This window comes from Anopheles gambiae, chromosome 2 (genome assembly GCF_943734735.2).
Source record: "Anopheles gambiae chromosome 2, idAnoGambNW_F1_1, whole genome shotgun sequence".
NCBI lineage: Eukaryota > Metazoa > Arthropoda > Insecta > Diptera > Culicidae > Anopheles > Anopheles gambiae.
Window position 1 is genome coordinate 102,882,270 of NC_064601.1, and position 27,277 is coordinate 102,909,546.

At 45.1% G+C, this 27,277-nt stretch overlaps 2 protein-coding genes and 1 non-coding gene across 3 annotated transcripts; all 3 read left to right on the forward strand.

Annotated features, from left to right (window-relative positions):
* LOC1277139 (LIM/homeobox protein Awh) lies at positions 1-27,193 on the forward strand. The gene is made up of 6 exons (XM_061647498.1): positions 1-740; positions 17,519-17,700; positions 25,794-26,008; positions 26,071-26,292; positions 26,378-26,632; positions 26,704-27,193. Exons 1-6 carry the CDS (start codon positions 735-737, stop codon positions 26,763-26,765), a joined length of 942 nt encoding a protein of 313 aa, XP_061503482.1. The 5' UTR covers positions 1-734; the 3' UTR covers positions 26,766-27,193.
* On the forward strand, positions 8,392-8,463 carry Trnac-gca (transfer RNA cysteine (anticodon GCA)). Its single transcript has one exon. It is a non-coding gene; the product is annotated as a tRNA-Cys (tRNA).
* Positions 14,493-15,540, forward strand: LOC1277138 (chymotrypsin-1). The gene is made up of 3 exons (XM_316577.5): positions 14,493-14,608; positions 14,668-15,272; positions 15,360-15,540. Exons 1-3 carry the CDS (start codon positions 14,557-14,559, stop codon positions 15,513-15,515), a joined length of 813 nt encoding a protein of 270 aa, XP_316577.5. The 5' UTR covers positions 14,493-14,556; the 3' UTR covers positions 15,516-15,540.
* Positions 27,194-27,277: the final 84 nt, after the last annotated feature.

The following is a 27,277-nucleotide window of genomic DNA, read 5'->3' on the forward strand; positions in this document are numbered from 1 at the left end:
CGAGAATCGCGAGATTCCAGTCCCGGGCGAATAACGGTTACGATTAGACGTGCGCGCACCAACACATTTCCTTGGCGGCGGTTTTGTTTACGGTACGCGCGTACGGTGTCGCATCGATCGAAGTGATCGAGATCGCGCGGATTGTGTTAAAGCGCGCGCGAAAATACCACTCCCTCGAACCGCAAGGATTACACACAGCTGAAGCAGGCGGTGAAGGAGTATTCGTGGAATGGTTTGGAATGTTTGGATGAAACTAAATGCCCAAAAAAAAGGGAATTTTCTACAAATTTATCCATTTGGGTTGCAAATTTCACGGAAAAAAGGTTTGAGCGGTTAGCTCGGTTTTAAGTCAACGATCTAGGAAGCTATGATAGAAATGAATTCTGAAAGATTAACAAAAAAAAAAAAAATGCGTACAGTGTGATGTTTGCAGCCAGTGAGAAGTGATTTAAATAGGAAGGATTAACGACAAGTGTCTTTATAACACAAGCCACATTGGAGCATTTTTGATGCTTGGCAAATCGGCATTAAACATCTGAAAAGTAAATCAAAATACATTAAAGATGATAACCAGGTGAAAAACAGTTACAAGTCAAAGGAATCTTCTTACGTGACGCGTGAAATATAGCTAAATGAGCATCGATGGTCTTAAATAAACCATAACTAATCAAAAATGTAACAAAGTTGCCGCTCTGGAGTGTATCACGAAACACAAAATAGAACAGCTGTATATAATGAAGGTAAGAAGATAATATAATTCTAAAAGCAAAGGCATTCCCACCAACTATCAAGATCAAGGTTTGCCGTCGGTGTTTTGGGTACACCGCAGGATAATGGGGTTTCATTCTCTTCCAATTTCACATTCGAACGGGCCCAAAACCCGAAACTCTTAAAATGAAACGAGCTTCGAAACAATTAAACAAAATTGAAACGTTTTGATTTTATTACATTCGTATTGGATATTGGTTTTTAATAAAGCCTGTTTGCAGGGGCACCGCGGTTTGCAAAACCTACAACCGGTTTTATGAGTACAAAACCGGCGTACAAAAATAACAACACCGAATTTCCATGTGCCATTCGAGCTCGCAGCAAGTTCTAAATGAAACGCAACGAAATTGATCGTTATTGAGCTTATTTTTTTTCCTGTGCTGTGCTATTGTGATTCTCAAACAAATCGATTTAAAGTTTTGACCCGATCCGAAGAGATAAATGTTTCTATATACATACACACACACACGAACACTTGGCAACACATTCGCCACTCACATACACATATGCACATCAAACGGGACAGCTAAGGATATGCCGCACCAAAGGCACAAAAAATGAGGTTTTCGCCTTTCCGCGCGCGCTCTCGTCACGAACTCCTGCGGCGTGCGTCCAATTCCCACCTGGGCCCGTCGACATCATCGTCATCGGCATGCAAACAGAGTAACAAAAAAAAAACACAACGGAAAAGATGTTGATTTTGGTATCCTCTCGGGGGTAGCCACATTCGCTCGAAAATGTACAACAAAAAGTGTCATAATGTAAATTTATGAAGCCGACAGCGGTGTGTGGTAGGAATTAGAACCTTCATCAGTTTTCAAGTCATTTCATATAGAAAAAAAACATGGAGGGGATGTTTTGCCCAAGCGTTGTGAAGGTATTTCGTTTGCCAATTCGATGGAATTCTAAATTCGCAATTCTTCTTCACGCGCCACAAGGCGTTTAAAGGCGTTTAAAAGCTCTGAAGAAGGGTGAGTGCTTTCGTTTAACAGTTACATATTTAAACCTCGATCAGTTGTGTTATCGACATTATTGGGGACAGAAAGTAGAAATTGAATAGCTTAAAATCTGTCTGATCAACTTTGTATACAAATTGTAGTCCCAATTCATAATATTAAACTGTCTAAACTATCCCAAACATTTGAAGTCCAAAGCCTTGCCCAAATTCTTGGGCTAATTCGTTACTCCCAGGCTCTTAAGAATTGTTAAAAGTCTATAAAAGCGCTTGAAGCTGTACTTCGATAGAGCATCAACAAGTACAACCAGTAACTACAATGAATTGGCAAACTCTGCGCCTCTCCATTCACCCTTGCAAGGCCGTGCAATATTTCTCGTGGAAGTAATCCTTTTAGCTTCCATTAAGAAAGGCATCCTTTCATTGAAATCGCCGATCAGTCGGACGTTGAGCCGACAAAGCCAAATCGTTGCCCTCTTTTTCTAGTGCAAATGTGGGTGGGCAAGCGTGCATGAGTTATGGCCCATTGGGCAGGAGCATAGCGGAGTTACCGAGCCCGCTAAACTTGACCGTGACAATGCACATGCAACTACTTTCGCAGTTGAGCCCATCGTCGGGTACATTTAATTCAATAAAGCAGTAACGAACGCCCGGCAACCGAGAAGGTGTGAACTCATCTGCGCTTCCTGCTTCGCGGACACCAAAACCGAGCGGAACAGCAATCGCTCCCCATTGTGTGCGCGAGCGGCTAATGTGCGTGAAGAAAATCTCCCGAGCCCAAGTTTTCTCCCCACAAGCGAACGAATGAACGACGCGCGTGGACATCGACATCGCGGCAGTGGCTTAGCGCGAAGATAAATGCGTGATTTGTGTCATTGCGTATGATAAATATTGTCCCGCGCGTAAGAGGCGTAACAGTGCGCAGCCGTATCGTTCGGTGCCATGATTTACGAGCCGTTTGGCGAAAATAATACCTAAATAGCGACAGAGCATCATCGGAATACCGGACCGTGTGCTCCAACCAGGGACCAGGGAAAGGTCGTACACGCGTAAGTCGCCGAAAAGAATTAATCAAACACAGGGTGCTGCCGAAAGTGAGAGAGTTTTTCAACCTTTTGGATCGGGAAAAGCCGATCGTAAATCAGGTACCGGGATGGCGAGGGATATTCGATTAAACCAAATTTATGAGATCGTCGATCTGGATCACTTCAAAGGAAGGCGTGCTCGTTTGCTCAACAGCAAGTGCTGCAAACTGTTATACACATCCGTATAACAGTGCAGGTACCGTACGTCGTTACAACTGAAATGTTTGGGCAGGCTTTCAATGTTACCCAGCGATATCCACGAGCCAAACGCTCGCATGCTGTCCCGGGCTGCGAGTCATCCACTTCAGGGAGATCAAATCATAAATTTACATAAACGACAAATAAACGCCAGTAATTAAGTCCATTCGGACAGATTATGGACAGGCCGCGGAAGCAAGCGAGCGCGAAGGATTTAGTAGTGAGTTGTTCTTCGAGCCCGACAAAGTGTTTCTTGCTTCTTCTTGTTCGATTTGATTTCGTTCAACTGCAGAACCATCGCTTCGGCATCTTTTACTGAGCGACAGCTCCAGATTGGAATCCCTTCGATCCGGAGTTCTCCCCAAACTGCCAAACAAAATCCATCGAAAATGCAATCGAGATGCCGAGTAAGGATGCTGCGAAGGCCGGGAGGAAACCACCGCCACCGCCGGGGGTATCATAAAAATATTAAAATATTACACATTGAAAGGTAATTAATGCTTAAAACTGAGGAGCTTTGGCGGATCTGTGTCCGTTGTTTATGTTTATGTCCGAACAGGGAACAGGGCGGGCTAGGTGGAGTGGCACGGGATAGGGGGGTCGATTTTTCAATCTTCCCGGCTCCCACGGCGACACGGTCCAAGTCCGAAAGGATCTCCCGTTGTTTTAGAGCATTCGAAAGGGGTCGGGTTGAAAGCGGCGATCTCTATGCTGGCTGGAAGCGGGATGAGATGAGTGCCGAAACCGTGCTTGGCGTCTATGGACAGGTTTCTGAAGGGGTTTGGCTCTTCTACCTGTGCTTTTTTGAAAGGCGACACACACAGCAGAACACGTATCAATAAAATCGTTTAACACGCACGGAACGGCCCCACGGTGACTTCTCGGCTGAAAGGCGGCACTTTCATTTGGGCGATTTATTTCACAAACAACAAAGCGGAAAGCACATGATAGTGTATTCTATTTTATTTGTAATCTATTGGAAGATTGCTCGAATAAAGACGTCAGATGAGATGTTAGAGTTGGCTAGCATTGGGGCGACGAATATTTTAACATAATAAAATTGGACGTTTTCTAAAGACATCTTGGTGAGGCAAGAAGCCAATGACTTCATCATCAGTGGTGTTCCCTTTTTGGAAGAAATGAAACACAAAAACGCCCGTTCGTAGAGGATCTGTCACTGATCTGTCAAACAGTGTGCAAAGTGCCATTTTTCTATTACAGTAATCTGCTCCCAAACGATGTATCAGCTTCATTCAAAAGCTACAAATCACAGACACATCGGATCACGGATTCGTGTAAGCACTTTTCCACCCCAACCACCCAATTACGCTCCCACACCCCATAATCGCAATCGAATTCATACAATCAGAAGTCATGAATTTCTAACCCACCACCACCTCGCTGGTCTGGTAGTCGGCGACCTCCGAAAGCCAGTCCATTCCGTAGCCAGTGCGAACCCTACTATCTGTTGCGTGTGTCCGTGAGATATCGCGACGAACGTATCTACCGTGCTCCATCTCCAGATGCCCAGTGTGTGGCGTGTTTTAGCATGTTCGCTTGCATATATGATTTCCTCTTATCATCGAAAGCATGTTTCCGTGGCCGTCGGTGAGCTCCGGTTTCTTGCCCCCCAATGCTTCCTGGATGCATTCCCACCCGCTTTCAACAGATTGCTGATTGATGATGGTGCCGTCCCGGTGGAGCAACCGCGGTGGGTGAACCGAGTGAACGGCAGATGCTGTTATGCGGGGGTTTTTTTCATGTTTTCCATTCCATTCCTCGTGTCTCTGTACTAAGACGAAATGCTGAGAGTGTTTTTTTCTCCATTGCATGTTTCTTGTGCGATACCGATCCGATAAAGATCCCAGAGCCTGAGGTTTTACAGCGTTTTCGATCGGGGATGGAGATGTGAGATTGGTTTAGGTGGGAGGTGGGAGTGACTGTGGGGGAGTAAAATATTTTGTAAAACATTACCCCGGTGTATGGATATGATACACCGGTTCTGGTTTGAGGGCGCCATAGATATCCAGGCTGGATCTCTTTCCACGCCAAGTGGCAGCAATGTGGCGAATGTCCAGTCAAACTACTCCCCCCAAAACACGCTCTCGAAATGTGTTAACTCATGGAGCGATGTTTAGAAGTTGCTAAAATTCACGCAAACTTTTCACGCCGTCCCGTGCCGGGCACAGCATGACGCATCTGACCTTCACGGAACATCTCCGTCGTCCGTCTGTCGATGTGTTATTTCGCATTCATTACATAAAACAAACCTCACCTTTAGATCTCATAAAAGCAGCATTAGTTAAGATGATGATGGTTTTGCCCATCCCGAGCAGCACGATTTGTGCGCGTAGTGAAGCCTTTGTTTGGCTTTGCTGCCAGCCTCAAACTGCCTCAAGATGGCCGACCCCACCCGATAGTGCACGGAAGCACCGAAGTCGGCGATGCGTGCTGGAGGATCGTAAAAATTCTACCCGCCCAAAAGGTGTTGTACAACATGCCGGAAATCGTCATAAAGTAGTCGGCTTTATGTCTCGACTGCGCAGGGCGACGACTCCCGGGAAAGTCTGGCCGGAAATAGATCGTTAATCATTAGTATGGCCACTGGAGAATGGCATTCCCCGGGGAAAGGGGAGAAGCATTAGATAGCCAATCCATTCTTTTGGTCACCATTGGAGGTGTTTGAGTTGGAGTGTTATTATGCGTCATGTCTGACGATTTTATGGCTTACTTACTTGCCCCGAAATTGTTGTTCTGGCGGTTGTGTTTTGACTTCCCGGGGGCCCCTAGATAAACCAGCAAATTGTGTTTTTGAGACAGCGCATTGGCGTCGTTTTCTGACCCCTCTTTCAAGTTGACCACCACGAGCATTGACCAAATGCTCCAGTTAGCTGGACACTGTGATCGAGGCACTCTCGCCCTTTCCAAGGTCTCTCCCGGCAGTGTCTTAAGTCGTGATCTGAAGCAATAAGTCCGTTGTGGTCCCGCATCGGATGCCTTCACGTTTTCCCATCGGAAAAATGTGGTCCACGCGCTCTGTTCACACGCTCCTTGGAACGCAAGGACCATCCGCATTGCCAAGACGATGGGAAATGGTGCTCTGGTTTCGTAAGTGTGTGACCAAAAGGGCGCACACGCATACAGACATTAAAAATTTGTTATTAATGAATACTGTGCGCTTAAAACACAAACATTACAGACCTGACCCGGTGACGATCGTTATTAGAGATCGTCGTCGTGCAGCAAAAAAGCTTAGGAAATTTATAATCCGTGAAAACAGTGTTTCATAAAAGTTTGGAATTGATGCACCATGAAACGTGTCGTGCGGAATGAGAGATAAAGTTGTCGAAATAAAATTAATAACTCAAAGACCTTGAGATTCCTCCTCCCTCCCAATCTACCATGATTGCCTGTAAGAGATCGTCTGATCCTTTCAAAGAACTGCGATTATCGTCCGACCAGCTGAGTTACGGCAAACGGTTTGGATTTAAAGAATAATCTTCTCCCAGGCGTACCGGAAAGATCGAGTGAAGAGATCTGTATTCCAATCGTCCCATGCTCTATGGGTCATGGGTCTACGGGACACCCGACCCAATCCACCTGATGGGCTATAAAAGCTTCTCACAAAAAATGGGAGAATACAAAAAAAGAAGCCACCACCGGCCTACGAACAGAACGGCAAGAAAAACAAATTAAATTAGCATAAAAAATCGTTCGATATTATGTTTATTGTCATCGAAACCGACCGGGCTGGCCGGCAAGAAAAAGGGGGCTACGCTTAGAGGGCTACTATTTCTTTTCTTCACCACAACACCCGCGTGCACTGGAACAAGACGCCTGTGTCCCCTTATCGAGTTGACAGTTTAGCATCTCTCGTGAAACCATTCTACCAGCAACAGCAGCAGCAGCATGAGCACCAGTCAGCTCGGGCTACAATAAAGCCCACAACGGTAAGCTCGGGGCTAAAAGCACGGTGCAGCTCGGCTTTAGCTATTCAGCTGACACAAAAACCTTCTGTCTGGTGGGTGAAAAATGGTCGTACTTTAGCCGTGTCGTACTTCTGGTGTTTACCCGTGAAGGTAAGAAGCTATTGCGACGGCAGCTTTGGTTAGTGTCAATGGCGATGATGACAGAACGGGTCGGCAGCGGAGGAAAGGAGAGTGGAAGTCGAAAAAAAAACGACAAAACGAAACGCACCACACGTAAGACAGGTTGGCGGGCAAAGATGAAAGCCGTCCGGTGCCAGCTGTAATAATCGACCAAAAAGTCAATCTTCACTCATAAAATAAAACATATTTATGCAGATAAGATTATCGTAAGCTGGGGGCCAGTGGGAAAGCTGTGACGATGGAGGATATGCAGAGGCCGAGAGACCCCGATGATACGACACCGTAACACAGGCACGGTGAGAAACCGAAGCCTTGGATCTAACGGAATGCCACTCAGAACCAGCCTTTCCGATGGAATACGCACTTTGACTCTCTGGGTTGACGTTTTCAAAAGATCATTTGTAAAGTTTATCGGCCTGGGGGAAAAGGGGATCGCTTCTTGTGGCTTTGTTTTATCTCGAAAATAACGTGATATCTAAATTGGTTGCTCACGAGCTTCAAAAGCTGGATTGTTTTTTTTTTTTTTTTTTTTTTTTTGGGGGAGCTCTGGTGAGGATCGATGTCGTGTATCGGTGTTGTCATGTTGTTTCTGACCCCGTCGAAAGCGATAAGATCGCCCATCACCCATTCACGTTTTGAGTGAAGGTGTTGACAGGAGCTTGGGAAAATCACTCCAAGATGAATATTTGGTTGTGATTTATGAGTGTTATGATACAATACAACGGATTGTTTTGAAGTCGAAAATGATTGAATACACTATACTGGATACACAGTTACCCTAACTAAACCCGGAAAGTGAACCGTTCGAGGGCATCCGCCCCGTCAGCACTTCTTCGCCACTTCTACTTCACATAAATTACAGCAATTAAGACAGTTCGATAGACTGCTTGTAAACCGTCATGTTGTACTGATAAGCAATGTGAACGCAACCATTACTTGTTTCGCAGCCGTGCCCCCGGCTGGCCCGTTCAAGCGCAACTGCTGCTAGAATGCTGACTCTAGCGACTCGTCCCTTACCGACGTGTGCAAGTGTCGGGGTCTGGCCTCGCTCTGGGTGCGTTTATTTTTAGCAACCCACAAACTTGCCCCCAGTGCGTGTGGGTCGACTCGCCTCCTCGGTGGCCTCGGTGCTTGGAGGCGCTTCTTCTGCGCTGTGTGTACGCAAACAGCGGACATTGTGCTGAGCAAAGCTGAGATTGTGTCATCGAGCGTGTGATGGTGGCGCACGTTTGGTGGGTGGTTTTTATAGCGTGACCATAGTGAGGCAACTGTGCAAGGGGGTATAGCTCAGTGGTAGAGCATTCGACTGCAGATCGAGAGGTCCCCGGTTCAAACCCGGGTGCCCCCTTTCCGGAAAAAGAGAACAAGATGGAAAATTTGGAAAATAGGAGTCGGTAAAATGGGCGCCATTCCTTCCAAATTCCGTTCATCGTTTTTATTATTATAGTAGTAGTATTACAAAGGATTTAATTAAAGATAAAAAATAAATATATATTCCCCTTATGCTTTTAACAAGTACAAAAGAAATATCGTTACAGCTATACATTATTGTAACAAAATTAATATAAGAATAAACGCTTTTTTCAATTTAAATTGTCAATGAAACCGAAAGTTAAATATTTTCTACTTAGAGCTTCAGGCTAGGAGATGGTTTAGCTCTATTATTATATTATATGTTTAACTTATTAAAAAAAAACTTTTTATAAATATTCAATTGATTTTTACAAATAATTATGTAGAGAACAAAATGATGATGAGGATGGGGACCAATGAGAACAGAGCGGGTCACTTTCTATCATTTAATTTTAGTTATTTAAATTTAAATACATTGATCGAACGTTTCTGACACAAGTAATGGAAAAAACTGAGAATCTAACAATAATAATACACATCAAACATCAGCATTGAGGTTATTTATTGCTTTTAGGATTTTTGGTTTAGCAAAAAATACCTACTATGCCTATATATTTTGTTCACTAATAATTTTCATTCAGTTCCATCGCCTAATGTATTTAACATCTTCAGCTTCTAATTATTTCCTGCGTTCGAATATTCCCACCATAGCCAAAACGTGTCATAAAATTAACAATATATGACCATTTGAGTCACAGGAATGTGCAACTCTATTTAATAAACAAAATAACCTACCAAATAGGGACAGTCGTGGAATTTGGGTGTCCAATCGCATCTAATGAGTTCGACGACGACCAATGCACAACGCAGCCATATTTGCTAGTCTTAACCTCCACCACCTATCCATAACTTTTCATATCGATGCAAAACGATCTGTTGGTGGTTCAGATTCTCCGAAATCCCGCCACCTGAATAGATCTCTCTCCCAGTGCCCAGGATAATAGTCGAACGTCTTTTTGGGGAACGATTTCTACGAACGGATAAACGCTTTGCTACCACATGCCTTGCAGTAGTTTACACCAGCCGACACGACACAGCCTTTCCACCTTCTTTCGCTCTTCCAGAGCGCACCCGAAAGCGCTTCTGTTTGCAATCATTTGCTTCTAATGGGCCGGTTGGGTCTCACCAAGCCACGAACCCGTGGCATCTTCGCAAAACTTGGCGGTCCACAAGGGTACACCCGTTCAAACCCCGCCATAAATCGGAACGTGTGGAACTTCTGCTACTTTCATGGGATATCGCCCGCTACCGATCTCTGAGGCCAACGATCTCGTCCTACAAAACGCCATACAAAGGTAGCGTTCGATGTCCGTTCGAAAAAGACGACACATTAATTAAGTGATTTGTTTCAATCGGCTTTTGTGCTAGGGTCGCCATCACCGACCGCTGCTACCAACGATGGACGTGTGATGGTGTTGCCTTTAGAAAGAAAAAGGGTGATGATCGTGATTTCACGGCTCCATCCGTCTCCGTGGTGGGAAGACCAGGCCCCTACACCAAGGCTTTCCGTAACGATTTCTTCCCTGCCCGTGGCCGGGACATTAGTGATTTGGCACCCGCGGTTGCTGTGTGTGAAAACTCTTCACCCCCAGAGGGCCACGCTAATGATGATCGTTTTTCAATCGATCTCGAAACCACACTTACATTGTACCGCCGCCGGTTCACCCAAACGCCCGGACGGTTGATTTCATAGACCAACACTTCCTCGGGTGCTGTTCTTCTACTTCTCGCTTAGCCCTGACTTTGGGTGCGATTAGTTCCGGAAGCTTTTCACCGTCCCCCGATCAAGACATTGCTGCTGCTGCTGATCGGCTTCGTTCACTTTCTTCTCCCCTGACTGCGATGGTTTGCTCCCGGGACAGTGCCGGCAGGAAGATAAACGATACCCGTTCCCTCCCGGCTGCTGTTTGCTATTGTTTGGGCGGTCATTTTGCTCAAATGTGGCCTCGCGAACCCATTGGCTGCTGGTTCGGTTGCTGAAGCGTCTAGCGCAATTTTGTTTGATTATTATTATTATTTTATTAAACAACGAAGTCACGGCAATTGAACGCCAACTCTGCCAACGCGAGGCCGGAACGGATCTCTGTCGGGTCCGATCCGGGATAGAGACATCAGCGATCGAGTGGTCTCGTAGTAGTACAAGCCGTCATGCTTGTAGCACACACTTCGTCCGGTACAAATTACAAATTGTTGACGCTCAGTGCTTGATGTTAGCTTGTGGGAACATCGTTTCTCCCGTCTGTTGCGGTTGTGCGTTTCGCTACTTTCCAACCGACTGCCGGAAGTACCGAGAGCAGCGATCTTTCGATGGATGGATTGCTACACACACGGCTACGCAGAATGATTGATCGTTCGTCACATGTCGCGACCGGAGGAGTGTCCTCTGGAAATGGTATGTTTGATCGGTTTTGGAAACGGACAGATTGATCAGAACTTGCTGCAAACGGTGCGACAGATAACGTAAGCCACTGTGTCAATATGCTTTGCCCGCGTGTCATGCACGGTAGCGAAAGATTATGTCAATTCCTGAAGCCCCTTAACATTAGAGCTTCCATTTCCAAGTTCGTCTGATTCGTTACGATTTGCAAACATTCGCCAACGGATACAAAGAGCAATACCGTTTGGAAGTTGGAAACTTGCAAGCATACAAAAGTTTTGATCTTGATCGTATCAACGTTTGAAAGAAGGGATATAAGTCAAACATCCAGCCAAAGGCGATAAAGAGCAGGTTGTCTAAAAAAAACAAGAAAAGAAAAGGAACACCACTACCTAAAGGTAATCCAGTGTCTCTACATACGTGCGTCCCGATCGGGACGATAATCGATCTCCGGTCAAACCGATCAGTTCCAGTTCAGTTTTCCCTCTCTCCTCCAAACGCTCCAAAGCTCTGACATCTCCCGCTTTTGATCGCCGCTAATCGGTTATGGATGGGCTTATTTTTTGTGTGTCTTCGCTCGATGTGTAAGATTTTCGGGTGCGCTTCTCAACTAAGACTTTTTTTTCGTGTTACTTCGCTACCCTCCAGAGCGAATACACATCACCCAAGCCACGGAGGGTAACCTTCCCCGGTCATCATCGCTATGGCGGTGCGTAGCGAAGTAAGTTGTACACACATATCTAGTTCTCTTTTTTGTGCTCAGTTGCCCTCCCCAACCTCCCCATCCCATTGCTTCTTTACGACGTAAATTTGGCGCAAGATAAGACACGGGCTGAGCTGTGCCGTGGCGCTGTAACTCCGGGACGCGTCGGAGACGACCGTACGCGGTCGGAATTGTAGTAACGCACAAAAGTAATTTAATAATCATCAATCAATCATTTGTAATGCCTGACACGTTCGGATCTCTTATTTTTTGTATTATTACTCCTGAAGAAATCGTCCCAGCTTCTGCGATCGCGATCGGTGTCGGTCGAGGTGTTTTTTTGGAGTGTTCTGATTTTTTCTGGGACATCTTGTAGTTTTTTTTTTGTTCTCTGTTTCGGGTGCGTTTCTCTTTCTCTTTGGAGATCTTAGAGCTACCTTCGCGCGTCTGTCCTTAGATGAGGATCTTAGGTGGATGAATGGAAATGCCGGTTAGCTGGTACTGGGATCCAGTCGAGAGGTGTGAAGATGCTGAGGTGCTTCAATGAGTGTGGTTCAGCGGTCGGCTTCGGTACATTGATGGACTCAAAACCAAATGGTTTGGGCCCGATTTCTTAACCTTCGCACGATTTGTGTGAAGGCTCTTGAGGTGGGAGAAGCAATTACTTTCACAACGTACATGTAGTAGCTACCGATGCAAGACTATGATGAATCGTTCGTTTAGTGTGGGCTTTTAGCTATCTTGATACCTTGAATAACTTCTGACGAATTTAACATAAGTAAAGAGAACAATATTCTAAAGCATTAAACTTATTGAACAAACTTTTACAGACTATTGATCTCCTAAACATCCTGTTTGTATGCAATTCTGAGTCATTCTTACATTGGTTGGTTACTATTTCTGAAACCCTTTTTGTTTCTTCAATGATTCCCTCCATAAATTGTCGAACACCATCGGTTATCTCTACACAGTAGCTCCAATATTGACCACAACATCCCAAAAACATGCATACTGTCCTGGATGTGTCATTCCTTCCCGCTCTACACTCCCATACACGCTCCTCCAATTCCAATGTTTCGATGTTGAATTTTAAATTTATTTCAAACGAGGTGAAAGAAGGCAATCTTTCTCATTCGACACCAAAGCAAAGCATGGGACGCGAACAGCCCCAGGAACCGCAAACAAAACCAAAATAAAGCGAGAGTAATTAAACGGGAATGTCCACGCCGTTGATCTTCGCGTCTGGGCTGTGGAACCTGTTCGCCCTGTCCCTGCTCCACCGATGCCATGAAGCCAACGAACGTGGAATGGCATTTTGGCTCCACTTGCAGTGTACGAGCAGGCGCTCGGCGCGTTGGCGGGTCGCACCGTTTGACAAGCGATTTCAGGTCCGCCAAGATGCCGCCGTGTTTATGCATATTATGCAAAAATTCTTTATTCACCGTTGTCAAAAGCCGATAATTCTTTCGATTAATTAGTGGAGTTGCTGGTGTAGCTTCGATTGGTCGCCCGGTTGCAGCGTAGCTGCGTTATGCGATCGTTGACCGTGCCCGGGAGAACCATCGTTCACGACCCGGGTTCTCCCCAATAAACAAAAAGCGCCGGATGCGGTGGTTGTAATGGCTTGACAGCTGCCCCACAGCAGTGTGGGCGTTCGATGCAACCAATGCCGGTGTGCCAATCATACGGTTAAGCTTCGGCACGAAAAAAGCTTCCACCGTGCAACCTGACACATCCTGCGGGATACAATTTTACGGTCCGAAATTGGTGTGACGCGCTTCGGTTGTGCGTTGTGCGTGCGTGTGCTTTTTTCGGAAGGTAGTGCGGATCAGTTTATGCACCTTTTAAACGATGTGCTACCGTCAGTTTCCGATGAGTGTGAGAGTGGTAACTGCTTTGGAGAAACAGCCACATAATAAGACACCGGTTGCGATCGGTACCCGTGAGGGAATGGCTGGATCATTAAGCAGGCACCTCCGGAGCAGCGTGCCGTGCTGTCGAACGCGCAGATCCACGCAACGCAGCTTCTCGATTACGCAAATGAGCTGAAGCCCGGGATCTGACTTGCCTTTGGGGATGATGGTGAACAACGAGAGAAGTCAGCGGTTTTACGATCCAACTTTTTATATCATTTTAATATGTTCCACACCGTCCGGTGGCAGCTAGGTAATGGTTTCGGTAACGGTCCCACACGTTGGCAGGTGGATGATGGTGGCAATCGTTTTGGTGGCTCTACCGTGGCCTCAAGGTGACAGTTTTTAGTGGCTCACAATTAAAAGCGAGTAAAATTTGACGCTCATTAACATGGGCGCTCTTCCTTGGGAAGGTTTTGCCTTCCAAACGTAAGTGTTGCTTTATCCGGACAGCTCCCTGAAATACAGGTCAGTTTGGTACGCCGTAGACTACAGAGCCCAGGCAGGACAACCCCACAACCAGTCACATCTATCTTTCGCGAGGATTACATGCCTGATAGCGATGGCAGTGCAGGCAATAATACAAAAAACGACCAAAATTGCACTTGGCACTGCACCGAGCCTTATCAGCTGAGGAACCGATGCACACGCCGTTCTTATCGATATCGGTAGCCCGACGTCACGCGAGACGATTGACTAATCGCCGAGATTGAAGATCAACTCTGTGAATGAGCAATTTTGAGCTTAATGTACCGCTACCTATGCATGTAATTTCTGTTGCTGCTTTGTTTGTTTTTGTTCAAAATAACTGACCTACTGAGCTAGAAATTCTGTGAGATGATTTGCCAATTCGAGCCGGTTTGGCATCGTCTAGCCTTTTAGGAATTCCCTGCGCTGTGATAAGATTATGCTCGATATCATGATGTCTCTATCGGTTAGTATAAATACTTTTCCGCGTCTAAGGAGAAGACATACCACAAACAACTTACAAACGTTTAACAAGTGCTTTCAACAAGCAATACTCAAGCATTAAAAATGCAAACAAAATATCTTACAATTTCCTTCGCCCTGCTCGGTGTGGCATTGGGTAAGAAAACATCTTTAGCTTCTCTTCTGAGCCTTTAAAAACAATCCCAATTTCTACAGCCATTCCCGCGTCCAGCTCGACGATTGTGGACGAATCGGGTCCAGATCGTCGCATTGTCAACGGAACGGATGCATCCATCCTGGACTACCCGTTCATGCTGTCGCTTCGCGGCAGTACCGGGGGCCACTCGTGCGGTGGTAGCATCCTGTCCGAGCTGTGGGCAATGACGGCGGCCCACTGCGTGAGCTCCACCACAACGTACCTCCAAACAATTCAGGTCGGGCGTACCAACATCTCCCGCGACGTCGACGACTCGGTGTACGGTATTGCGCAGGTCATAGCCCATCCGCAGTACGACTCACGCAACAGCCATCTGAACGATATTGCACTGCTGAAGCTGCAGCGTCCGATCGTGTTTAGCGAGAGCGTTCAACCGGTCCGCCTGCCCGCGCCGATGTTTGAGGTGGAGGATGATCTCGACGATCTGGGCGTGACACTGATCGGCTGGGGTCTATTGGCGACCGGTGGATCGGCACCGGCTACACTGCAGCGCGTCGACTACTACGTCGTTCCGAACGAGGAGTGCAATGCGATCCACACAGGCACGATCTATCCATCGCACATCTGTGCCGCCATTCCCGGCGGTGGCAAGGGACAGTGCAGTGTAAGTTGACAGGGAGGGGAACGGGAAGATTCAATGTTTGGAGGTTGCAAGTTACTTACGAAATGTTTTACCTACGCTTCACAACAGGGTGATTCCGGTGGTCCGCTGCTCCATCACGGTGTCCAGGTCGGTATCGTGTCGTGGAGCGTCAAACCGTGCGCCGTTGCACCGTACCCGGGTGTGCTGACCAAGGTGTCGCACCATCTCGAGTTTATCCAGCAGCACACGGGTATTAAGTACTGAACTGATAGATTTTGTGAAAAACAATAAAGCAATAAGGCAATTGACACCATTTATTATTGAACTTGATACGGACAGATTTCAACTTGAATAAGACTAGCTATGGTTGCTATGATCAGCTGTCACATCTGATTTGATTCGAGAATTCTAGATGTCAACTACCTTAGTCTACTGTAATCTGCTTTAATCTATATCAGAATTGATGGTATTGGGTTACTTTACCCTCAATTATTTCAGCAAATTTTTACTCAACGTGGCAAAAACTAGCATCACTATTTCAAAAATTGATTCATTTCAAAGCCTCAAAAGATGACAGATATTCACGATTTTACGGACATTCCTTAGTTTACCTTGAGCAGTGAGCATTACTATCGGATTAGAAGGAACATCCAAACAAAAGGCAATAAAAGAGTCCAAAATGTTTAAATGGTATCAAATTTGGACGCACTGATTAAACAGTATCAGACATATTCAAGGACAAAGTCATTCGATATATCTATATTGAGCAAATATCATATGGATAACTTTCCTATTATCCAGTAATGTCAACATTGCAATACCTTTAATAGATCCTTAAATCCTCAATGAATGACCTTAAATCGTTGAGCGAGGTAAGGATATTTGTAACTTTAACTTCCATATCTAAACTTAGTTGTACAATTGCGGACTGAAAACAGCTTAATTGCTTATCCTTTTATTCCCCATTCCGGATGATCGTTTACGCTCTACAAAAACTGTACCCTTTGTCAACCTCACTAGCGCCACCGTGACCTTGAGTATACAAACAACATCGAATCCCAAATTCTAGCCGTTACAATGTGCCGTTCAAAATTATGTTTACACCCCGCAACGGTTCTCACCCGAAAGGTAACAAATCAAATCCCTCCCTGTACATCGTACATTGTATCAAAAACCTCACAAAAATCAAGCCCACCAGTAATAAACCCACAAAGCTGTGGGTCTATCAGATGGTTTCGGCAATCAAATGACTATCACACCCGGATGATCCCAACGCGGGACAGACAAAGGAACGTTCCCGATGCACGGTGCACTTTCCGTACTGTCCGTAGTTTGGCACACGCCCGCACCATCTCGACCAGCTGTACGATCATAAATCTTCGCGCCGAGGACTGTGAACGTACCGAGGACTCCCAATCATCTGTCCGGTCTTTGGCTGGTCCCTCTCGCAAAAGGTGCCATTTATTGTCGAGTGTGTATGTGTGTTTTTGCGGTGCCGGTCCTATAGGCGAAGGTTAGGATAGACAAGCCAGAAAGTCATGTCGTGATTATGTAACGCCCGTTTTTCACCGACCCCTAGAAGCTCATTGTTGAAGCGGCGCTCATTGCCACCTCTGTGGCTGGAAGAGAAAGGACCGCCACGCAAAGGGATCTTCATTCTCCTCTCACACAACTCGAGTGTTAATAGGATTTGTATAGTGATGTGCGTTTATTCCTCCTTTTTTTTCTTCCTCCGATATCATTCTATGAACCCCAACCCAACCTACTGTCACATTTCGAATCGAAGCGGGTCCTTGCACGGGGTGCTAAAGGTGCAACGGACAGCCCTTGTACACGCATCATTCATCATGCTGCAGTGCTGTGCAGAAACTGAAGTACCCACTTCGGCACAGCAGGAACTCTGCCATTGTTATTTCTGGGTTCGGTACACACCCGCCCTGGTGTAAAGGTGTATGGTGTCCTTCTGGCACAAGGGTTCCCTTTCCGGACAGTGCCAAGCGCCCGTTCGTTGCCATTTGTTGCCGGAAAACAACATACAGGCGTAAAAGATGTAATTGAGTGTGTCGGGTTGGGTCTGTTCGTTCCTTAGCGATTCCTCAATCAGTGTGAAGTTGCTTGTACGAGAATCAAATTGGAATTAAATACACAAGAAGACCCGATTCGAGTGCTTCCTAATGGATTGATTCTAGTGCATTACAATATAAGAATATTGCCTTAGTACACTTATGAACCTGTTTTTTTTCTCTATCGTCCTTCTATCCCTCCAGAAAGAGCTCCGATCCTGCACGGCCTGCGGTGAACCCATATCGGACCAGTTCCTGCTAGACGTCGGTGGCTGCTCGTGGCATTCCGCCTGCCTACGGTGCTGCATCTGCCACACACCGCTCGACCATCAACCGTCCTGCTTTCTGCGCGAGCGACAAATCTACTGCAAAACGGACTACACCAAGTAAGGCACTCCCCGGGCTGACTCTTGAAACCATTCCAAGCTATAGGAATAGTACACCAGAGTCCTTAGAGACCCTTAGAGACCTTCTGCGTACGAACGGACGGCTCGTGCAACTCATTAATTTGACGACAATTAGTAGTCGGTGAAGCAGTGGCCCTGCTCTCATTAATATAACCCATGTTTGCGATGATCAAAGGGCAGACAGCGAACAAACCTGGGCAGGGAAGGAAAAATATGAATTTCACATTATACACTCCTCCCCAAAACGCTTGCACTGGCTTTGAAGCAATCGGAAAGCAGCACATTTTAATAAATAAACAGTTGCTGCCGTGTAGCCGGCCGGTGCTGTAACATGGGTGCGAAAATAATGTATGCATCACCGCCCATCAACACGGCATCACGATTGGACCATCAAGGTCCCAGACATGAAGGCCACTCGCGCGAAAGTAAGGCCAGCACGCCACGGCATGCTTTTTCATGCTCAGTTAACTCCCATCAGCTATTCTAATGTAGGCAAGGGAATAAATTCTCGACCCTGTTTGACAAATCTACATCCTCCGGGGTTCTTTTGGCTGGTTCAGAGAAGACGTGAATTTTGGCAAACACTCTTCTTCTTCGGACTTCTTCTCCTCCAGAGGTTTTTGTAGGTGGTTTGTTAGGAAAGAGTTTGTAACATGTAAAGCATCGGACAAGGGGCCCATTCTTCAAAAGAAAACATCAACAGGGCTGATTCTCGTCTAATTGAGCGCGTTGTTTGTATTTTTAATTCACCAAAAGTTGCATCTGCTTTACATTCTAAAGCGGTGCGTTTGAATTTAAACAAAGACGAGATATGGGATTTTCTTCCAACATGGGCCACAATCAGTGTCAAAGATTCATTAATGCTTGAAACTTCTTGGCACATTCAAAAGCTTCTGAATCCGGCAAAAAGGGAGGATACCAATGCTTACCAATTTCACGCACGTTCACATTCATTGACGAATTCGATTGCCATTTCGGTGCTGTTCTGTACGTTTATCAATGATACCTCAAAACCTGTACCGGATTTGTTCGGAGCAGTGTCACCCAGTGTGTGCCTTACCGGGAAAGGACAGTCGAAAGGGTGGTTCCAAAAACTCGTTCCAAATTCATGTGCCTTCCTGCTCCAAACCGGGTGACATCTGGTACCGTCGAACATGAGCATGATTCCCAACCGTTCGCTGTACCACCAAGTCCAAGTGTCTCCCCGTGTGTATATGTGTGTGTCTGTACTACTGGTTCTCCAACACGACATCTCCAAACGGCACACAGCACGGCACTGTGGCACTTTAATTGCTGCATTTGTTTCGAATCTTTCGTGCATGTTGCAACATTGGGACCCGTGCACCCGGTTGTACACCCGGTTGTTGTGCACATTGCAATCAATGCAACAGAACACTCCTTCCTTGCCCCCCCCCCCCCCTTATTCTACTCTGGCACACTAAGGGGAGGAATCGAAGAAGAAGGAAACACGCTGAATCGCAAGGAGAGAAAATAATAAATATCGACATATTTTTTCACGCGCTTCAAGAACGTTTAACATGCAGTACGCATGTAGTACGCGAGTCCACTGCTGCTGCTGCAATCGAATTCGTATCTGGAATGGTGTACCTTTTCCCCAGTTCTCCCTCTACCCCCAGACTGACCAACCGCCAGTCACCATTGAGAAACATCGCGATGTACAACATTCTGGGCACCCGTTGGTACGTTCTTCCCATACCTTGCCCGTTTGGTTGGCCTTCATACTTGAAAGGGATTCCTTCGTTTGGTGCCTGCAATGCTTTCTAAACAATAGGTGGGCTCTCCCCATCCTGAGAGCGAAAGAGGGAGCTAATTTCCGAGGCAATAAAATTCATTATTGCACCTCCTTCTAAGGGTGCATCGGGTGTGTTGCTTCTGCTGCTGCTGCTGCTGCTGTAGTTCAAGCCCTGGTGGCTTACCGAGAGACAAGTTTCCGGAAACCCCGGGTGCAGTGATTTTTCGCGAAAAAAGTGTAGAGCGCAATGGAAAGCAGGGGTGAGCAACATCGTTGGCGGTGTAACGCTTCTTGAAATTCTTCTAATTCGTAAGATACAAATCAAAGATTTGAAGTGGCTAACAAAACGACTATTCTATTATGATGATGTATGTCTTGTGGCAGTACAGTAAAGGATTCCTCACTTCATCTCAAGGCGTTTCTTGATGATTCGCCGTCACACCATTGATTACAATAGTTCTCAGACTTGAAGCTTTGTAAATTCAAGATTTAGAAACAGATAAAGAATGTCCATGGCTTGCCTCAATTTGAGTATGATCCCCTAAACATTTTAAATATTTGTGAAACTGGGGAAAGACGATCCATTTTCGTCTTGATTTCAGTTGACTAATAACACATACAGCATTTTCTGCTATAGACGTATGATGCTTGCCACTTCATGTTGAAATTATCTTTTTGAATGTAATCTTGAAAATATGTAAATCGCTAAAGGCGAAACGATGGCGATATCGGAAAACAATGGGGCCCTTTCCTTTTTAAGTTCGTAGGCTGAAATTTCCTCCTGTCAGATGTTTGCATTGTATAGCAGTTTTCGAGCAGCTATCTAAGTGGGTATAGTATACCGGTGGGCTTATCCCAAGGTGTATGTATTTAGAAGGCTGATTTTTATCACCTCTGTTTCTGAATGAAGATTTTAAGAATGTTTTGTGTATTCGTCAAGCCTCCAGAAAGCTTGATTGAGCAAAAGGTTTTACCGGATGATCATCATCATCCTGTCAAAAAATGATGATCAAAATTGGTTTAAAAAAATGGCTATGAAACCACCTGTACTACATACTCTTTGATTCTAGATTCCCTCAACTGATATCTCTAATGCACCTTGATTTGTCCCGGATTTGTAAACAACACCGTACTTTCGAGAAGGTACTCGAACCTAATTCTAGCTTTGAGGCTAGAATAATCTAGACTGAAAATTGCAGGCTAGTTTTATGTGTGGTTTTGTATGGAGTGTTTACATGATTTCAGCCTCCAACTGTCACGCTCCATACAAAAAGCTGACTAGAATCGTGAAGGGCCCCACTGACAGGATTCGTCTCATCAGAGGGAACAAGAAAGATAAACTGAAATGATGTTTCATTTCTTAAAACAAGAGCCAATATACATTTTGTTTTATATTCCACACGAAAGGCGTTTTAAGTTTCCCAAAGCATACCATTTTTGTAGCCTAATATTTGAACCATCGTGGGATAATACATTATTATCTTGAATCAATGTTTATGTTATGTTATTGTAGGACTCTGCAATGTAAATGTGTTCATTAAACCATCTAGCCGAACGTTGCAAACATATAAAATATAAAGCATAACAAAAAACCCTGTTACTACTGCAGATGCTAAGTTGCCCATCCCTGCGGTTTCAAACCAATCGACACAGCGAAAAAATAAAGTTCCATTGCCCCACCATTCCATTCCGAAGCGCAGCATCACTTGCCGTGCATTGTAATGAAGAGCCCCGGCACCAGCAGCCCGGTTTTGTAAAGCAATTAAAGTCAGCACGTCTCCCGTGGTCCGGCTGCAAGTTGTCGAGTGTTTTCGCCGGTCGATAACTGTGGTCACCCACCCTCTGCCACCCGAAACCAGAATGCCCGGGGAACGCTCTCCTTGTCCCCGGTCGTACCAAGCGAAACAGCGGGTAGCACCCCGCATCGCGGTGGACATCCGCGGGAGAGCAAATTATGCACATAATCCTGGAAAATATCTCGAAATTTATCATTCCCCTTTCGGTGGCATCGGGTGCAGCATCTTCGGGTCGGCTTCTGTGCAGCGTATCCCGTGGGCCCAGGCGATTGGATGGCGAAACGGTCGAACACGATTGCGAATCGTGAAAATATCTGCAGCAAGAGATCGCAACCAAATACCGATACAAATCGACCAGCTTGTCAGTGGTTCCTTCTGCAAACGAGGACGGCACGGGAAGGGGATGCGTGTGTGTGCAAGCAGCGTGCTCAACGGTAGCGAAGGTATCGCGCCGACGATACCTAAACGATCGCCACACTTGCCCGCGATCGTACTGCGCGCGCAATGCGCAATGCGTAATCGCGCACAATCAATAAAGATGTGAAGCGCTCACGGTAAGGTGGAGCCGTTTCGATAAAGTAATCTCGGCAATCACCCCCGGAACGCAATGGCCGGATGTGTGCGTCGGGTTATGTAGTTTTTGCTGCTACCACCCATTCCTGCTCCATCACTACACTACACGAGCAAAAGGGGTTGCCTTACGCACGCACGCATAAAAGCACGATTTGTCGAGGCTGTCGAAGAGCATCTGTACGGCCGTGGAATGAAAACATACTCGCATGAGCAATGCAACCGCTGTTAATACCGTTTTATGAGCGTATAAACAGTGCACACGGACAAACAGTGTCGATAGATTATTTCTTTAGTGGACCTGTTTTTTATTACATTTATTCTGCACTTTTTTCCTAGCAGCTCATGGAGATTCAGTGGGTTTTATTGTTTTGCTGGACTGGTTGCAGGATTTTCATAAAATAGTTCGAAGCTTCAAATAAAAGTAAAGATTGCACAGAAAGGCGTTGCTACTGTGTTTGTGTAAACCCGTAATGAATATTGTTTCTAGTACCAATAATTGATAAGAAAAATATGTAAAAACAAAACTGAAGCTAAGTTTACCATTGTAGATCGTAATTTGTACTTCGAGTTTTTTGTAATGTAGATTTGCCAAACGAAGGATAAGCCTGTGGTCTGGATCTTGATCAAATAAATAGTAAAAGGCAAGGCATATGATCTCAACATTAACTAGCATTATTTTAAGGTTCAATTTTTGTTTAAAAGATTGTATTCTAGTGAAAAGTTCAATGCTTGAAAATTGAATAAAACAGACAGATAGAGCCTAAACAGATTTCTAGATTAAAAATCCTTCAGTTTTTTCAGATTTTTTAGAAGTGTGGTCGGTAATTATAAGAAACCAATATAAAAAGCAAGACTTATTAGCTTGCATTATTACCAACTTAAGAGTTTGTATATTTTAATTTGAAATATCTAAAACATGGTTTTATCCACATGTTTTAGGTATCCTTAGTATTATTTTCATCAACAATACTACCTTTAGGCCTCTTTTACTCCTTTTTAACACGTAGCTATAGTCATTAAATAAGTATTTTAACTCATCTCCAACAAATAAGCTTGCAGTTTGCCCTTAGTATAAACATATTTAATACCAAAAATACAAATTAATAAAAATCAATTCAAAATTAAAATTACATTACTCTGCAAAAAGATTTAAAATATGTTCAAGAAGAACCAACTGACCAATAGACACTTGGATCTCTTGATCCTTAGGAGACGTAATATAAAATAATTAAATTAACCAAATTAGGTAAATTATTTTCTGCATAAAACGATGTTCTGCAAATATTCAACGAATCATATGTGTGTTAAAATATGTGGATTTTGCCTTTTGTTTTTAACTTTTTTTTTATATAAACAGTGACCTTTCTCCCTTTCGCATGATCAGAGCGAGAACAGCACCAGCGGAGCGCGTGAAAAACGAATTCCGATATTTAATCTTTTGATTTTAACATTCATCAAACATCAAACCGTCATTCATTAAGTCCTTTCGTTCGTACTGTTTGTACTTGGCTCGCAGTTTTTGCATCACCCCCCCTCACCCTCTTCCCTGTTATTTACTATCACCTTCATCGATCTCGTTCGATAATCCATCCCCGGGTGAGCGCGTGTTGGGTAGAGATTGCCACGATAAACAGACAATCGCACCTTTCTACAAGCCGAGCAAACCGAGCACCAAAAAAAAAAGGGAGAAAATAACAAGAGTGCAAAAAAGCACAACATTGAGCAAACAAACAGAAGCCAGCTTCGAGATTCGCAAACATCGAAAGTGCATAAAAATAATCATTAATTTTAATGTCCTACCATTCCCCATGTCGTCAACCTGTCCCCTGTTGTAGGACGCACGCGGAGGGGAAAGGGGGGGGGGGGGGGGGGCATGCACTGGGGCGCGATGCCAATGTGCATCTCATCAACTGCACTTCCTGCAGGACCAGAGAGACCTTCCCCCGATGCAAATGGCTGTGTGTGTGTGAAGGAGAATGCATTTTTTTTGTTGCTGTTGGTTGCCATTCTGTTGTTTGCCCTTCCGAAAACAAACAGACACTTCACTTTAAATAAATGGTTGATATAACTTTTCACGAAAGCACGGACGCGCTTTGGCGCTCCGGGATGGATTAATCTTTTTTTGTTTTGTTTCATTCTGATGCCCCCAAGATGAAGCACCCAGCAGAAAGCGCCCGAAATTTGTCCTCTGCCCAGCCGCACTCGGGGGCATCTTGTTAGCAGGAATGTTACCATTTTTTTTTGCGTAGAGCTACCACCACGTGAACAGTAGTTTTGTTTCATCGTCTTGGATACGATCGTCTGTGCGCTGTAGAGACACCGCGCGAAGAGAACGATGAGGACGCTCATGCAAATGAGGTGAAAATTTACCATCAACAAAGTGATATTCCGCACGCGACCCTCGTCGGGGATGGTGCTGCTGCTGCTTCTGGTTTGCACGAGTGCCAATGTGCATGGGTGCAGTGCTGCATGCATGGGCTCCATGCCAGCAGCACCAGCAGCAGTACCACCACCACTACCACCAGCATCGCTGTTTCGATGTTATCGGGCTGTATAATTAATGGCTGTCATAATATGGAACAACACAATGGGCAAATTGAGGCTCCGCGTGTGCTCACCGGACACTTCCGTTCTCGTCGGCGGTGTACAGTGCCGGTCGACTGTCAGGGACCACAAGTGGTTAATTTTTTTACACATATAATGATTAGAGGGTGTTTTACGAGTACTTTTTCAGATTTTTTTTTAAATCTGAAAAGTACTTTATTTGTACGTTTTAGAATAAGCTATCTCCATTAAATGTTGATACAAAGTGTTAAAAACATTTGAAGGCATGATCTTATTGACCGTTGATCTTATTTTAAGCCTTTAATCTTCAAACATCAAAAGGTTTGGAGAATAGATGGTACAAAAAAGTCAACTACCCTAATGACGAGAACCTCATTGAAAAGTATCCCAGAAGTATGAAAAGTATGTACAGTATGACCTCACTGGTTGGGATACGATCGTTTGCCAACTAGTGAGTTCGCACTCGACAGCAGTTAGGTAGTTTACAGACGGTGAATGTGATGAATAAAAAGTGCACCAATAAATTTTATTCTGAAAGCTTAGTGATCCAAACTGAAAATCATTGCAATGACTTTGCTTAATAGTCCCATGGCAACGATGCCAGTGGTTCTTTCTGTCAATGCTAACTCGTTGGTAGGAGACGACCCAACTATTGAGGTGGTAACTAGAGAACAACCCAGCTTAAAAAGACCCAGTAGTGATTCTAGTAGAAATTGCGTTAAAGATAGTTTAAAAAGGAACAGGACGATAACAGGGCCAACATTGATATATAAATAAATAAATAACAACATTAAACTAAAGGACGACTTAACAAGATAACCACTATGGGTTGTATGTCCGTATAGACCTTCTTATACTAAGGTCTAAATATCCTACTATGAGTAATCAGTAAGTCACTGATAGGCACGTCCAGGGGGGGGGGGGTCTGACCCTGGAAATTGTGTTAGTTTCAGGCTTGTAAAGGGTCTCTGATCTGTTTCATGATCTGAGTTTAAAACAAATTTCGGTTCTTTAACTGGTCCTGACAATGCCCTGGTCAATTACAGATTGATCATGAAACCCGATTTAGGCTGGTCTTTTACAAACAAATTTCCTTATAAAATTTAGGAAAAAACTCAAAAGAAACATACATAAATACTTAGTGAGACTTACTTAGAAACATACATAAATACTTAGTATAACTTAAAAGGTTACAGTGATGCAAGCAAAATTAGAACATCACTGTAACCTTTTAACCGTATAGATTCCAGCAATTTGCCCTTTCGCAGACACGGATTTTTTTTTCTTCTTCTACTTAATGTACTTGATGAATCTGCAATGACGACGAATCTCACTCTCTTGATCTTACCCTCCCCTCCCCAACCACTCTTTTCCCCATTTTCCAGGAGGTTCGGTACGAAGTGTGCCCGGTGCAGCCGCACGATCAGTGCCACCGACTGGGTGCGACGGGCGCGCGATCTTATCTTTCATCTTGCCTGCTTTGCCTGTGATAGCTGTGGGCGCCAGCTGTCGACCGGAGAACAGTTCGCCCTCGTAGACGATAAGGTACTGTGCAAGACGCACTACTCGGAGATGTTTGACTGCGGCACCTCGAGCGATGGTAAGCATAAGGGCCGGCGTAAGACTTCTAGGCGTTGCGAAAACTAATATCGATCCTTACAGACGGTTGTGAAGCGGACGGATACCAGAAGAACAACAAAACCAAGCGCGTCCGGACGACGTTCACCGAGGAGCAGTTGCAGATACTGCAGGCGAACTTTAACATCGACAGCAACCCGGACGGGCAGGACCTGGAGCGGATAGCTTCGGTGACGGGGCTGAGCAAGCGCGTCACCCAGGTTTGGTTCCAGAATTCCCGGGCACGCCAGAAAAAGCACGTTCAAGGTACTGGGGTATACCCTTACTTGTCTGGTTCTCTCATGTACATAAGACTAATCCACTCTTCTTTTTTTCTTCTTATTTGCCACAGTTCCTAGAGAAGGTGAAATGAATCCGTTTGCGAGGCACATCAACCTGCAGCTTTCGTACACCTTCCAGCAGGCCGGTGGTGCGGTCCACAACTCGCTGCACCTTGGGCCGGGTGGTGGGATGGGCGTCCTCAGTGGGTCACCCTTCGGGCCGAACGGCAGCTTCGGTAGCCATCATCACAACAATAATAATAATAATAACAGCACCAATATCAACAATAATCATTCCTCGAAATCGTCCGCTTACAGTACGCATGGTAAGATGATCCCGAAGCACGCTTTCTTGCCCAGTGAAAAGATGTCTTGATTTTGATTTCATTTTTTCCAGATTCCTCGCTTGATGAGCTTTCGGAAGACTCGGCGATACACTGCATGCAGAGTGAAGCTTAGCGAAGGATTGCATTCGCTCCGGTCGTTCCACTGCGTGGAAGCGTGGCCTGCTTGGTCATCTTGCGACTCGCACGTGTTGGTTGTTGATCAGTATTAATTTATTCCTCCAAAACAAAACGATGGATGGTTTTTAGCTAAATTTTAGTCAAGAGATAGTTTGGAGCTTGTTTTACCCTAAAAAAAAGGACGTTGTTTTAATTCCCATGCCTCCTCTCCCCCCTCCACAATGTGTAATGTACATTCCGGCAATGTGCTGACGGTTTCAGGTCCGTACGTGGAAGGTGTAACTAAATTATTGCCTCCCCCATTCTTCTTCTACTTCTTCTTCTTCTCCTTAGCATAGTTGTGGCCTTAAGTCTCTGATGGAGTTCGTTTCAAACGCAATTGTAAAACAAACAAACAAATACAGAAATTATTTAATTAATGCATCTACAACTGTTCGATCGAATAGCGCTAATGAAAGAAAAGATCCCACCACCTCGTGCTGCTCGATCAAGCATGCAAACGCAACG

What these genes read in the sequence shown, in the direction of transcription:
- LOC1277139 (XM_061647498.1), top strand. An exon ending in CTGCGGCACCTCGAGCGATG is followed by an intron (nt 26,009 to 26,070) that starts GTAAGCATAAGG and finishes CGATCCTTACAG; the next exon opens with ACGGTTGTGAAGCGGACGGA. An exon ending in CCAGAAAAAGCACGTTCAAG is followed by an intron (nt 26,293 to 26,377) that starts GTACTGGGGTAT and finishes TATTTGCCACAG; the next exon opens with TTCCTAGAGAAGGTGAAATG.
- LOC1277138 (XM_316577.5), top strand. Translation starts at nt 14,557, where the DNA reads ATGCAAACAAAATATCTTACAATTTCCTTCGCCCTGCTCGGTGTGGCA. An exon ending in CCTGCTCGGTGTGGCATTGG is followed by an intron (nt 14,609 to 14,667) that starts GTAAGAAAACAT and finishes CAATTTCTACAG; the next exon opens with CCATTCCCGCGTCCAGCTCG. An exon ending in GTGGCAAGGGACAGTGCAGT is followed by an intron (nt 15,273 to 15,359) that starts GTAAGTTGACAG and finishes GCTTCACAACAG; the next exon opens with GGTGATTCCGGTGGTCCGCT.